General features: G+C 39.4%; 1 protein-coding gene across 8 annotated transcripts in view; it reads right to left on the reverse strand.

The window, feature by feature from the left end:
- Positions 1-4,099: 4,099 nt before the first annotated feature.
- TMPRSS5 (transmembrane serine protease 5) overlaps positions 4,100-16,189 on the reverse strand; it is a 92,385-nt gene continuing 80,295 nt past the window's right edge. For all 8 annotated transcript variants that reach the window (XM_019811294.3, XM_045038307.1, XM_045038311.1 and 5 more), the window contains one exon: positions 4,100-4,483. In XM_019811294.3, the coding sequence (XP_019666853.2) occupies positions 4,447-4,483 (37 nt within the window). In that variant the 3' untranslated portion in view covers positions 4,100-4,446. The remainder of the gene's footprint in view (positions 4,484-16,189) is intronic.

Below are 16,189 nucleotides of genomic sequence, written 5' to 3' on the forward strand. Positions count from 1 at the left end.
CCCAAAAGATTCCACCACAAAACTGCTAGAACTGATTCATGAATTCAGCAAAGTTGCAGGATATAAAATCAAAGCACCTAAATCAGTTGCATTCCTATACACCAACAATGAAGCAACAGAAAGAGAAATCAAGGAAGTGATCCCATTTACAATTGCACCAAAAACCATAAAATACCCAGGAATAAAATCTAACCAAAGAGGTGAAAAATCTATACACTGAAAACTATAGAAAGCTTATGAAAGAAATTGAATAAGACACAAAATTGGAAAAATATTCCATGCTCCTGGATAGGAAGAACAAATATTGTTAAAATGTCAATACTACCCAAAGTAATCCACATATTCAATGCAATACCTATCAAAATAACACCAGCATTCTCCACAGTGCTAGAACAAACAGTCCTACAATTTGTATGGAACCAAAAAAGTCCCCAAATAGCCAAAGGAATCTTGAAAAAGAAAACCAAAGCAAGAGGCATCACAATCCTGGACTTCAAGCTATATTACAAAGCTATAATCATAAAGACAGTATGGTACTAGCACAAGAACAGACACTCAGAGCAATGGAACAGAATAGAGAACCCAGAAATGGACCCACAAACGTATGGCCAACTTATCTTTGACAAAGCAAGGAGGGATATTCAATGGAATAAAGACAGTCTCTTCAGCAAATTGTGCTGGGAAAACTGGACAGCAACATGCAGAAGAATGAACCTGGACCACTTTCTTACACCATACACAAAAATAAACTCAAAATGGATGGAAGACCTCAATGTGAGACAGGAAGCCATCAAAATCCTTGAGGAGAAAGCAGGCAAAATCCTCTTTGACCTTGGCCGCAGCAACTTCTTACCCAACATGTCTCCAGAAGCAAGGGAAACAAAAGCAGAAATGAACTATTGGAACCTCATCAAAATAAAGAGCTTCTGCACAGTGAAGGAAACAATCAGCAAAACTAAAAGGCAACCAACACAATATGAGAAGATATTTGCAAACACCATATTAGATAAAGGGTTAGTATCCAAAATCTATACAGAGCTTATCAAATTCAACACCCAAAAAACAAATAATCCAGTGAAGAAATGGGCAAAAGACATGAATAGACGCTTCTCCAAAGAAGACATCCAGATGGCCAACCAACACATGAAAACATGTTCAACATCACTCATCATCAGAGAAATACAAACCACAATCACAATTAGGTAACTCCTCACACCTGTCAGAATGGCTAACATTAACAACTCAGGCAACAGATGTTGATGAGTATGTGGAGAAAGGGGAACACTTCTGCACTGTTGATGGGAATGTAAACTGGTGCATCCACTCTAGAAAACAGTATGGAGGTTCTTGAAAAAATTAAAAATAGAACTACCCTATGACCCAGCAATTGCACTACTAGGTATTTATCCAAGGTATGCACGTATGCTGTTTCGAAGGGGCACATGTACCCCAATGTTTATAGCAGCGCTATAGACAATAGCCAAAGTATGGAAAGAGCCCAAATGTCCATCGATGGATGAATGGATAAGGAAGATGTGGTATATATATACAATGGAGTATTACTCAGCAATCAAAAAGAATGAAATCTTGCCATTTGCAACTACATGGATGGAACAGGAGGGTATTATGCTAAGCAGAATTAGTCAGAGAAAGACAAATATCATAGGACTTCACTCATGAGGACTTTAAGACACAGAAGAGATGAACACAAGGGAAGGGAAGCAAAAATAATATAAAAACAGGAAGGGGGACAACACATAAGAGACTCTTAACTATGGAGAACAAACAGAGGGTTACTGGAGGGATTGTGTGAGGGGGTTGGGCTAAATGGGTAAGTGGCATTAAGGAATCTACTCCTGAAATTGTTGCACTATATGCTAACTAACTTGGATATAAATTTTAAAAATTAAATTAAATTAAATTAAAAGAAAAAGAAAGACAAGAAAATTACTTTTAATTAAAAAAAATTTTTAATGTTTATTTTTAGAGAGAGAGAGAGACAGAGCATGAGTGAGGGAGAAGCAGAGAGAGAGGGAGACCCAGAATTCGAAGCAGGCTCCAGGCTCTGAGCTGTCAGCACAGAGCCTGTCGCGCGTCTCAAAGTCATGAACCGTGAGATCATGACCTGAGCCAAAGTCGCATGCCCAACTGACTGAGTCACCCAGGTGCCCCTAAAGTTACTTTTAATTTTATAAAAAGACTATCATCTTATATCTAATCTTTTGGGATTTAAGTCTTTCACTTATATGCGAAAGATTCATTCATAGTAATGCCCTGTTGGTAGTTAACGTTATAATTAAATCGATAGGCATGCTGTCCTAAAACGTGCTGGCAAATTTTTTAAAACCAGCTTTCCAGAAAACAAAATATATGCATTCAGTAAATTCTGTTCATTAATTCAGAATTGAGGAGCACCCCAGACACCTGGCAATTTCTCTGACCCCAGTGGGGCTCCCTACCTTTCAACTCAATTCTGGTACTATCTACCCAGAGATGGCATCAGGTCCCATAGGTTAAGAACTCGGTCCCACAGGTGAGCCCTCTGCTGCAGGTGATCAGCAGGCTACAAAATAGAGGTTCTAACAACCCCCTTCTTGGTTTATAGGCTAAGGGCTCAGTCCTACAAGGCTGCACACACACACCCCAACTTCAGACATCATCCGCAAGTGCAGGCTGTCTGTTGCCTGTGCTTCTGATCAATCGGCTATAAATCAGAGGTCCCCATGACCCCCTTCTAGGATTCAGTTAACTTTTAGAGCAGCTCACAAACTGAGAGAAACAGTTTACTTACTAGATTACCAGTTTATTATAAAAGGGTATAACTCAGGAACAGCCAGGCGGAAGAGATGCTTAGGGAAAGGCATGGGGAAAGGGGGTGGAGCTTCCATGCTCTCTGAGTGCACTCTTCTCCCTGAATCTCTGCCTTTTCACCATCCAGAAGCTCTCTGAACCCTGTCCTTTCAGGTTTTCAATGGAGGCTTTATTACACAGGCAAAATTGGTTAAATCTTTGGCCATTGGCAACTGAATCAACCTCCAGCTGCTCCCCCCTCTCCCCTCCCAGAGGTCAGGAGGTGGAATTTAAAGTTCCTTCCCTCTAATCACATGGTTGGTTCTCCTGGCAGCAAGCCCCTCCATCTCCTACCCCCTCTTCCCACCCCCATACACCCCCATACCCCGCTTTGGGTGCCTTTCAAAAGTCACCTCGTTAACAAAAGAAAGAGCACCTTTGTCTATTAAACATACTGAAAGTATTTTTTACCTGTCCCTTGTCCTAACTTTGTTTATGATGCCTTGGACATACTGAACTGTTGAGTCTTCATGTAGTTAAGCAACAGACCTCTCTTGCTTTTGGCTCTTGGGTTTGTATCTTTCAGAGAAGAGCCCCTCCCTTTGCCAACATTTTCTCTCTCCTGTTGATTTCATGGGTTTACATCTTGACTCTGACTCTGGCTGGCTCCAAGCAACACAGAGACAGTGATGATATCTGCCAAGTGAGCCAGTTAGCCTGCATCTAGACAGTAATCTACATTTTAGATATTATTCTCTGTCATTAAAATAAGTGTATGGGTTATCTGTTTAATTCCTCTGGAATGAATGTTTATGTGTGGGGTGGTGGTCGTTTTCTTGGGACGCTGGGATGAGTACCACAAACTAGGTGGCTTAAAAGAACCAATATGTATTCTCTCACAGTTCTGGAAGACAGAAGTCCGAAATGAAGGTGTCAGCAAGGCCAAGCTCCCTCTGAGACTCTGGGTGGAATCCTTCCTTGCCTCTTCAGCTTCTGTTGGTGAATGGCCACCTTGGTGTCCTTGGCCGACAGCCCCGTATCTCTACTCTCTGCTTCCACCGTCACTGTGTGTGACATCTCCCTGTGTGTCTCTGTCTTCACAGGCTGTGGGAGTTTCCTCTTTTTATAAGGACACCAAGCATATCGGATTAGGGCGCACATTAATGACTTTGTCTTAACTTGGTTACATCTGCAAAACTCTATTTCCAAATAAGATCACAGTATCAGTCAGCGTTCTCCAGGGAAACAGAACCAAATATATACATGTATAACATTATATTTTATACAATGAAATGGAGAAAGAGAGAGAGAGAGAGAGAGATTGATTTATTTTTTGTAAATTGGCTCAAGCAATTATCGGGGCGGGTGAGTCCAAACTCTGTGGAGCAGCCAAAAGCTGGCAGGGTGGAAATTCAGCTAAGAGGAGATGTTGTAGTCGCAAGTCCCAAAACCATAGGACAGGCCAGCTAGAAACTCAGGCAGGATTGCTATGTCTAGAGGCAAATGTGGGGAGAGCAAGCCCAGGCTGTGTGCGCCTCTCGTTGTCCGGCTCCCTTCTTCACTCAGAATGGAGCAGCTCACAGTGAGGTGTGGGTCTAGGTCTCCTCCCCTGTCACAGTTCAAGCCAAGATTCTGACATCCCAGGGGAAAATGAACTCACGGGCAAAATCCACCAGCCACCTGAGGAGCATCACTGTAAAAAGAAAGACAACAAACTGCATAATCAATACAGGATAAATTAGAACCAATGGCACAAACTGATCAATAATGCAAAATAGGTATAATAAATAAGAGAAGGCAATGGTAAGATGAAGCAAAACAAAGCAGTTATTAAAAAGAATCAAATAGAAACACCAGATACAAAAAATTTAATCATTGAAACAAAGCATTCAATAGATAATGTAAATAATAAAAATGGATTCCACTGGAACATAGACAAGTGAGCAAGATGATCAGGTTGATGTCTTCTCCAGAATGACACCGGGAATAAGAAAGATATAACAGAGGGGCGCCTGGGTGGCTGATTCGGTTAAGCCGACTTCGGCTCAGGTCATGATCTCGCGGTCCATGGGTTCAAGCCCTGCGTTGGGCTCTGTGCTGACAGCTTGGAGCCTGGAGCCTGCTTTGGATTCTGTGTCTCCCTCTCTCTCTCTGCCTCTCCCCTGCTCATGCTCTGGTTCTCTGTCTGTCAAGAATAAACATTAAAAATAATTAAAAAAAAAGAAATATATAGAATTAGAAGCTAATAAATAGAAAAATAAGCTAATAAAATGTAGGTGTTATCACCTGTATACTAGGAAGCCTTGAAGAAAAGAAAGAAAGAAATTTTAAAAAGGAATGTGTCAAAGAAAAAAATAGCTAAGCATTTTCCAAGATTAAAAAAAAAGATGAAAAGCTACATGGGCTCATGGGGTGTCTAATCAGAAAGACATGAGAAAAGTCACGCCTAGACACGTTACAAGAACATTTAAAAACATGGAGACAAAGGCAAAACTCTAAAGGCTGCCAAAGAAAAGGAGATGGTCCTTCATGAAGGAATGAGAATCTGATAGACATCCAATTTCTCTTCAATAGTTACAACACAGGCCAAAAGACAGACATGTATTCTTTTCAACGTGTTAATGAACGTCAAACCAAGGATCTACCTTGAACAAAAACAAAGATTTAAATATGCCATAAAAATAATCTCGGGCATAAAAGGCCCAAAGAAGCTAATACATGAAAGTCTCTTTCAAACAAAATTCTCTCTTAGTGAATGTGTTCTAATTGGAAAAGAAATGAATCCATGACACTACTATGAGATAAAAATGAAATGAGAATCAATAAATAACTTAAAAAAGTTAATTCTGTATTAAAAAGTAGAGGGAGAAGGAGAGCTAGAGCTAAAAATAAAGAGATGGAGAGAGAAAAAGAGTGAGACTGAGAGAGAAAGAGAGAATATCAAAAGTATTCATAACCACCCGGAAATAAACTCTGGGCAACACTAACACAACAAATGAGCAGTGGATGAAAAATAGTTCTTTGCAAAGGGAGCCAAGTGCAAAGTGTGCATATACTTATTTTGTTATAGAGAAATATATAAACACTGATAGAGAACCTATGAGAAAAAATAAACACATATATGATTTTTAATAAGCTTAATATGACCATCAAAATGAGTAAAAATAGAAGTCAAGGTTTTCGAACAGGCAGAAGAAAACTGTATCTGAGGAAAGACATGAAAGGGAAAAAAAGCAAAGAAAAGTAAAATACAGTAAGTATAAATTAGAAATAAGAGGAGTGAAATAAACACTAATATAAAATCAACTACATAATTTGGGTTCTGGATTGAATTGTGTCCCCACAAAAAAGACACATTGGACTTTTAAACCCCAGTACCTCAGAATGTAACCTTATTTGGAAATAGGGTTGTCTCAGACGTAATCAGCCAAATTAAGATGAGGTCATACTGGTGCAGGGTGGGACCCTAACTCAATATAACTGGTGTCCTAAGAAAAAGATGGCCACAAGAAGACAGAGACGCAGGGAGAAGGCCATGTGACAACAAAGGCAGAGATTGGAATTATCCAGCGGCAAGCCAAGAAATGCCTAGGAAGACATGGAAAAGGATTCTCCTGCAGTTTTCAGAGGGAGCATGGCTCTCCTGACACCTTGATTCCAGGCCTCTGGCCACCAGAACCACAAAACAGTACATTTCTTTTTATAAAGTGTTTTTTTTTTAAGTTTATTTATTTATTTTGAGAGAGACAGTGAGAGTGTGAGTTGGGGAGGGGCAGAGAGAGAGAGGGAGACAGAGAATCCCAAGCAGTCTCCACAGTCTCAGAGCAGAGCCCGGTGCGGGGCTTGAACTCAGGAAACCAGGAGATCATGACCTGAGCCAAAACCAAGAGTCGAGGCTTAACTGACTGAGCCACCCTCGCACCCGGGTTTCTGTTGTTTTAAGAACCCAGTTTGTGGTACTTTGTAAATGGCAACCCTAGGAAACGAATACAATTTGTAATGGATGAAACTCGCCAATCAGAAGACAGAGATTCACAGACTGGAAGGTTTTTCTCTTTTGAAAAATAATAATCGGCAATGTTTTCTCAAAGGAATATTCATAAAATACAAGGTGACAGGAAAGCTACAAATAAAAGGATGGAAAGGGGATATGCAGTAATTTTGAGCCAAATAAAGCAGGAGAGTGAATTGAGTGTCAAATAAAACTGAATTCAAAGCAAAAATAAATCATAAAGAGGGATGTTTTTTAAGGAAAGCAAAATCAGAAAGCTGTAACAATTTTGAACATACATGCCTTTAAAGAACAGCTTCAAGACATAAGATGCAATAGCGTAACTACAGAGAGAAACATATAGAAATTATTTCAGAAACTTTTAAAAATGTTTATTTATTTTTGAGAAAGACAGAGATCGTCAGTGGGGGAGGGGCAGAGAGAGCTACAGAGGATCCCAAGCAGGCTCCATGCTGACAGTGTCCAGCCCAGTGCACAGCTCGAACTCACAAACTGTGAGATCATGACCTGAGTCAAAGTCGGGTGCCCAACCTACTGAGTCACCCGGGCCCCCCTGTATTAGAAACTTTTGTACAACCATCTAAGAAACTAAGAAAATGAGCAGACAAATAATAAGGGATGACAGAGGATATTCAAATGACATGATTCACACACTTGAAATAATAATTATATGGGAAGGGAGAATAACTTAAAAAAACTGACTAACAAGTGGGAAAAACACATTTTTTTGAGCACACACTGAACATTTAAACAATTTACCATTTAGCAGATCAGAAAGAGAGACTCAACACAGGTACCAAAAATCAACATTATACACATTATTATCTGAGCACAATGGATTAAAGTGATAAGCTATCACTTTAATACCTTTAAGGCCTTTACATCTGGAGAGTAAATGGCATGATACTCAATAACCCTTGGGTTAATAAGAAAATATAGAGGAAATTATAAAATACTTGGAAATGAATGATAATGGGAAAAGTACATGACAGAATTTAAGAGACAGCTAAAACAGCCTGAAGAATAAAATTTATGGCTCTGAACGTATTTATCAGAAAAAAATAACAATTAAAAATGAGCTAAGGTTGTAGGCTTTTTTCCTTCCAAGATTAATTAACATATGGTGTAGTATTGGCTTCAGGAGTAAAATTTAGTTATTAATCACTTACATATGACACCCAGCACTCTAAGGAGCTAAGGTTTTAACTCAAGAATTTAGGGAATGAATAATAGAACAAATATAAAAAAAAGAAGAAGAAAGAGAAAAAGTAAGGGCAGAATTCAATAAACAACTGGACGAAAGCAGAAGCAACTACAAAGTAAGTAAAAACCAAGCCAGAATCTGGACTTTTGGAAAGATTGCTAAGATGTACTAACCTCCATCAGGAACTGATAAACGTGAAAAAAGATGCAGATATACAAAATTCAGAATCAAAAAAGGGAAAATACTTATAGACACCAAAGAGATCAAAATAATCATATAAAAGAGCATTCTGGATAGCTATTCACTAGTAAAATAAAAGCAAAGATAAAATATATTTAAAACATTAAAATATTTAAAATTTATAGAAAAAGTATAAAATATAAAACTGACCCAAGAAAAACTAGGAAATTTGAACAAATTGGCAACCAATAAAGAAATTGAAATGATTGGGGTGCCTGGGTGGCTCAGTCAGTTAGGTGTCTTCAGCTCAGGTCATGATCTCACAGCTTATGAGTTCGAGCCCCGTGTCAGGCTCTGTGCTGACAGCTCAGAGCCTGGGGCCTGCTTCGGATTGTGTGTCTCCCTCTCTCTCTCTGCCCCACCCCTGCTTGCTCTCTGTCTCTCAAAACTGAATAAACATTAAAAAAAAAAAAAGAAAAGAAACTGAAATGATTAATAACAACAAAAAAGGGACACATACCCCTATCACAAGGAGGAAACATGGCCTCAGGCAGTTGGTTTTACAGATGAGAGCTCAAAAAACATCTGGAACAATTTGCTTCAGAAAGTAGAGAAAAAGAAAAAGCTACCCCGCTCGTTCTATTAGACTAGTATTAGATTAATTCCAAACCCTAATAAAAAAGGAAGAAATAAGAGAATGGCTCTTTTTCACTTACAGATCCCCCAGATCTTAAATATAATATAAGCCAACCAAAGTCAACAAAATATAAAAAAGTAATAAGTCATAATTAAATTAGGTTTATCCCAGTAATGTAAAGATTATTTGACACCAGAAATCACTGGATATGATCCATATCCTAGACTAAAGGAAAAACACTAAATGATTTCAAAATTTTTAATTTTATTAGAATTCCACATATACTTATGATAGAAACCCTCAGAATAAATAAAAGGGAATTCCCTTAACTTAATAAAGGAATTATGCCCCAAATATACAGCACATATCATACTGAATAGAGAAGATTAGATTAGACATGGTGTTCATTATCACCATTTCTGGGTATCCTGGCCAAGACTTGTCATACTAATAACAACAGCACAACAACAAGAAGTTGTAAGAATTCAGGGGTGCCTGAGTGACTCAGTCGGTTAAGTGTCTGACTTTGGCTCAGGTCATGATCTCACAGTTTGTGAGTTCGAGAGCTGCATCAGGCTCTGTGCTGACAGCTCAAAGACTGGAGCCTGCTTTGGATTCTGTGTCTCCCTCCCTCTCTGCCTCTCTCCCTCTCTCAAAAATAAATAAACATGAAAATTTTTTTTAATTAAAAAAAAAAGAAGTTGTAAGAACCCAATGGGAAGTGATGAACCTGCTATCATTTGCAAATTATATGCTCATCTATGAGGAATGCCAAACTGTAAAATTCGGCAAGGAGGCTGGATACAAAAACAGTCTCCAAAGATCAGAAGCATTTCTGCGGATCTATAATAACTATCTAGAAATAGAAACAAAAAAAGACATGATTCACAACAGTGACAAAATCGATAACATAATCAGGAAATAAGCTAATAAAGAATGCACATTCTTCTAAAGGCATAAATTTAAAATACTATTAGTGTTTAAAGCTTGTTTAAAAGATATAAAGAAGACAACTAAATGGAGAGCTCTCTTTTCCCCCAAATGAATCTATAAAATCAATGCAATCCAATTAGAACGTAAGCTGAATTTTTGGAGGAACTTGACAAATACTTCTACAATTTATTTGGAAAAATAAGGATGTCAACTAGCAAAAATCAAGTTAAAAATACAGTACTCCAAACCACTGGTCATTAGGGAAGAGCAAACAAAACCACAAGGAGATGTCACTTGTCACCTACTAGGATGTCTATCATAGAAACACCAGAAAACAAGGTGTGTTGGCAGGAATGTGGAGGACTGGAGCCCTGATGCATTGCTGTTGGAAATGTAAAATGGTGCAGCCACTGTGGAAAACGTTTTGGCATTTCTTCAAAAAGTAAAATATGGGGCGCCTGGGTGGCGCAGTCGGTTAAGCGTCCGACTTCAGCCAGGTCACGATCTCGCGGTCTGTGAGTTCGAGCCCCGCGTCAGGCTCTGGGCTGATGGCTCAGAGCCTGGAGCCTGTTTCCGATTCTGTGTCTCCCTCTCTCTCTGCCCCTCCCCCGTTCATGCTCTGTCTCTCTCTGTCCCAAAAATAAATAAACGTTGAAAAAAAAAATTAAAAAAAAAAAAAGTAAAATATAGTATTACCATCTGATCCAGCCATTCCACTTCTAGGTATTTACCCAAGAGAACTGAGCGAACAGATACTTGGACACCCATGTTTACTGCAGAATTATTCACAACAGTCAAGAGGTAGAAACAATCACATGTTCCTGGGTAGTTCAGTCGGTCGAGTGTCTGACTCTTGATTTTGGCTCAAGTCATGATCTCACAGTTCGCGGGTTCGAGCCCTGCATTGGGATCTTTACTGACAGTGCAGAGCCTGCTTGGGATTCTCCCTCTCTCCCTCTCCCTCTGCCCCTCCCCTGCTTATGTTCTCTTTCTATCTCAAAATAAATAAATAAGCTTTTTTTTTTTAAAAAAAAGGTAGAAACAACCCAAACATATATCACAAATGACTAAATAAATATGATACATACATACAATGGAATATTGCTCAGCCATAAAATGGAAGGAAATCCTGAAACATGCTACAGCATGGATGAATCCTGAAGGCATTATGCTTAAATGAAATAAGTCAGTCACAAAACGACAAATACTGTACGATTCCACTCATAGGAGGTTCCTGAAACAGGCAAACAGAGAGAGAGAGAAAGTAGACTAGAGGTTATCAGGGGTGAGGGGGAGGAGGGGTTGGGGAATTACTGTTTAACGGGTACACAGTGCCTGTTTGGGATGATGAAAAGTTTCTGGAAATGGACAGTGGCGATGATTACATAGCCTTACGAATGGACTTCATGCCACCGAATTGTACACTTAAAAATTGTTAAAATGGTAAATTTTACATTATGTATATTTTACTACCATAAAAAATACAGCAGAAAAAATAACCAATACACAACAGTAAAAGAAAATATAAAATCCCTAGGATTAGACAAATAAAAATTCAGCTGGTCTACATGATGATAAGTGTACAACATGGCTGGAAGATGTTAAAGAAGACCATACCATTTTCCTGAATGTGGAAGTTCGATATGGCAAATATGTCCATTTTTGCCAAGTAGATCTATAAATTTATCGAAGTTCAAAAATTGCGCTGTTTCTGGAGACGCACTCATGTATACCTGTACTTACACATCACATGCACCTTTGAAACTGGGTGTGCACTGAAACTCTAGAGAACAAAGGGAAAAGATACTCTGGCTCAGTCTGTCATTTTTTAAATTTTTTATAATGTTTATTTTTGAGAGAGAGAGAGCATGAGCATGAGCAGGGAGGGGCAGAAAGAGACGGAGACACAGAATCTGGAGCGGGCTCCTGCTTCAGAGCTGTCAGCACAGAGCCCAACCCGGGGCTCAAACTCACGGACCGTGAGCTCATGACCTGAGTTGAAGTCGGACGCTTAACCGACTGAGCCACCCAGGCGCCCCTCTATCATCTTAATCCAATCCGTCAAAAGCCTCTTCTGGTTTGGGGGGAAGGGGTTAAAAAAGAAACAAACAAAAGGCTAGCTAGATGAGTGGAAGCCATTTCACCGTGCATCTCTTCTCTGGAGAAAGAAGCCTCCTTTTTTTTACCCAAAAGAAATGTTCTCGAGATACCAAAGTGGGCAGATCCCTCTTTGGTTCCACAGATACCCCCTGAGTCTGTAGACAGACAGATGCTCTCCGAACAGACTGAAGTGGTAAGAAATGGAACAGAGACTTTGCTAAGCTTATTGGAAAGGCAGGAGGGACCTCTTTCCAGATGTCTGTATGGTGGAGGGTCCATTCTCAAACCTGAAGGGACCCAGGCTCCCCTGCCACCCTGATAAACAGAATCTTGGGGAAAGAGAAGCCCTGTACTGAGAGGAACCCCTCTGTGCTGAATGACGGCTCCAGCCAGCCGGAGCAAAATTAGCAAGAGGAGGAAACTCAACTGTGCTCTATCTCCCAGTACCCTTTTTCCTGCTTGCCCTTTTTGGTCTTTCCTTGCTGTGCCCTTTCCTCACTCATTGACTCACACAACGAATACTTCTTGAGTTCTTCCTATGTGCCAGGCACAATGTCTGGCATCCAGGACTCTGAGGAAAGCAAGGATTTAGGCACCAACCCAAAGACCTGGAGATGTAAAATGCTCCTTCTGCCAACTTCTCTCATGAGGATTTGTGTTTTAAGAGCCCTCAGAGAGAAGGCAATGCTTAACCCAAAGGTTATCACTTCTCTAATAGAGGGTTTTAAGATATTGCTATCTATTGGGGAAGAGAAAATACTTTGGCCAGCAAAAACGTTTCCATTATTCCTCATAATGCCAACAATAGCTGGCATTACAGCTCACAACAAAGTCTCCCTAGAACATTTCCTCATTCCACTATGTGGTGACTTTCCCCATGCAGCAGTGATTTCCACCATGGGATATACCAGAAGATCTATGAAGTATGAGAAAAGAATAGGAGACCTTCTCATTCTTCACAACTTTCTCAGCCTCTAAATTTCCCATAGGCTTTATAACATATACATTAGTGCAAATGTACAGGTAGAGAACTTATGAATAAAAACATAAGCAAAAACTGGAGTGTGTGCTCAAAGGAAAACATGATCAAAAATCGTGGATCCCTGATGTAACAAGAAGTGTGATCTGTTATACTTAAAACCAGTCTTGGTAGGAACAGTCTTGGCAGGTGCCTGGGATTTTGAGGTGTGTGTCCCCGCACTAAGGTGCAGCTCAGTTAACTCTGGGTCATTTCATCCCAGTCCCACAAACAGAAGGAAATTCTAGTAAAACAATAAGGGAAATGAGGGAGTCAGAAACATAGACTGGAGGGAGAATTGGCTCTTCCAGGTCACTGGTTCATTCATGGGCAACATCCCAGGATCTAAAAATAGAAGAACCATCTGCAGTTTGCCTCCTGGAGCTGGGGCTTGGACGAGCCCCAGGATAGACCCTTACAGACTGGTGGCCGTGATGACAGCACTGGCCTCTCAGGTGACCTCAGCAGATAATGGCCAGGGGCCAAAGCAAGATGCTTCCAAAGCCAGGATCCTCACAGTAAAATTAGAGTAGCAGGAATAAACAGAGACATCAGCTCTATACCAGAAAGCTGGCTCTTGTTTCTTAGTCCAGAAACTGGCAACAGTGTAGGGAAAGGAAGGAAGTCTAGAAAAGAAGTTCAAAAATCAGATGGAGTCTCCATTCTCAAGGTTACATACTGTGTGATTCCAACTATATGACGTTCTGGAAAAGACAAAGCTATGGATATGTTTAAAAAAAAAATCACTGGTACCCAGAAGTTGGGATGGGGACAGAAGACTTTTCAGGGCAGTGAAAATGCTCCACATGATACTATAATAATGGATATATGTCATTATACATTTGTCCAAATGCACAGAAGGTACAACACCAATTTTGATATATCACTGTAGGTTAATCAACTATAACAAAGTGACTCTCTAGTCAGGGATATTGATAATGGGGGAGGCTATGCATGTGTGGGGTAAGTGGCATATGGGAAATCTCTACACCTTGCCCTCAATTTTGCTGTGAACATAAAACTGCTCTAAAAAAAAAAAACAAACCACGAAGTCTTAAAAAGATTAAAACCCCTGCAGTCCTGAATTTGCACTGTTAGTATCAGTATTAACTAATGATATTTTCTTATATGTATTTTCTAGCTTTGACCATTGAAAAGACCAAAAGCAATGGCTAAACCTAGAGCAATGAGCAAATCCTAGCACTAGACTATGACCTTTATAGTCATTTCCCCCTAAAATGAACCAGGGCTCTAAGGAGAAATGGCTGATTCTAGGTCTTAGACAGGAAATTTGCAATAGGAGCTTAGAAGATTTTATCTTACCAGAGACCTATCAAAGACAACCAGGGCCATGTCTAGGATATGCAGGAGCCAACTTGAAGAGGCTCCTATGGGCGAAAGATGGAACACTTTGAGCATCAGTAAGAATAAATACAATTATTTAAACACATCAAATTATGTTTAAATCCATGAGTTTGTAATGTTACATTTTTTTAAAAAACTTCATTGGAGGGTTATCTTTGGAGAATTCTAGGGAACCATTACCTGAAAACTGGCAAATAACAACAACAAAAAAATCAAGACCTATCTTGCCCCTTTTTTTGTGAACTATCTCAAGAAAAGCAAATAATTGATGAGAGTAACTTTCTTTTTCAGCTGTCTGGCAGCTAAAAAATGAAGGCAGCATGCTAGAATTAGAATATCGTGAATATGCATCCTCCAGTGGAGAACGGATCCAGCCCATAGTAGTTCTGTCCAGTATGGTAGCCAGTAGCCACATGTGGCTACCGAGCACTTGAAATGTGGCAAGTTCGAATTGAAATGTGCTTTAAGTGTAAGATCCACACTGAATTTCAAAGACTTCATATAAAAAAAAGAATGTAAAATAATCCATTAGTAATGTTTCTATTGATTTTATGTTGAAATGATAATATTTGAAACATATTAGACTAAATAAAATACATTATTAAGATTAATATTGCCTGTTTCTTTTTACTTTTTCTAAATATAACTACTAGAAAATTTTAAATTACTTATATGGCTTGAATTATGCTTCTATTTTGTAGGACAGATCGAAGCAATACCCACCAATACAATAAGCACTAACAATACAAGACAACAGCTAACCAATGTTATATGCCTCTTGATAAAAGTATACAACATTGCCTAGGATGGATTTTTTCTTAAAATATCAACACTGGGGGCACATGGCTGGCTCAGTCAGTAGATCATGGGACTCTTGATCTCAGGGTCATGAGTTCAAGCCCCACAGTGGGTGTGGAACCTACTTTAAAATATGTGTGTGTGTGTGTGTGTGTGTGTGTGTGTGTGTGTGTATACACATATATATATAATCTGATACTTTTTTTTTTAACGTTTATTTATTTTTGAGACAGAGAGAGACAGAGCATGAACGGGGGGGGGGGGGGGGGGTGTCAGAGAGAGAGGGAGACACAGAATCTGAAACAGGATCCAGGCTCTGAGCAGTCAGCACAGATCCCGACGCGGGGCTCAAAATCACATACCGCGAGATCGTGACCTGAGCCAAAGTCGGATGCCCAACCGACTGAGCCACCCAGGTGCCCCTATAATCTGACACTTTATATTTAGCTACTAAATTCAGTAGATACAGGTGGAAGAGATGAGGTAAATGATACCATGAGCACACAATGAGCAAAATCTTCAAAATAGGAAACTAATTCCACAAACAAATCACCCTGTTAGTACAACAGATAAATTGCAAAGAAGGGAAAAACAGGAAGAAGAAAGCTAGCAATGAAGAAGAGATTTAAAAACATCAACTAGTTGTGAGGTATGGACCTTATTTGGATCTTGATTTGAAAGAACCATAAAAATAAATAAATAAATTAGGATACAATAGGATTGATTTGAACACTAACTGGATACCTGGTCATATTAAGGAATTATTCATAATTTAGGTAATGGTATTACAGTTATTTTTATAGGTCGCTCATCATTTAAAGATGCAAACAGAATATTTATGAATAACATGGTGGGATCTCTAGGATTTGCCTGGAAACAACGTAGGGATGGAGAGATAAGAGTGGGGATGGTATGAAACGAGATGGGCTGTAAGTAAATTGTTGGTAAAGCAGGATGATGAGGACGTGGCTACTTGTTACACTCTTGCACTTTTGTACGTGTTTGAAATTTCCCATAGTAAATGTAAATGGAATGTGTTATATGTAATAGTATTCATTGTTAAAAGTGGAAAATCACAGGGGCACCTGGGTGGCTCAGTTAGTTACGTGTCCGACTCTTGATTTCATCTCAGGTCACGATCTCACAGTTCAT

This window comes from Felis catus, chromosome D1 (assembly GCF_018350175.1).
Source record: "Felis catus isolate Fca126 chromosome D1, F.catus_Fca126_mat1.0, whole genome shotgun sequence".
NCBI lineage: Eukaryota > Metazoa > Chordata > Mammalia > Carnivora > Felidae > Felis > Felis catus.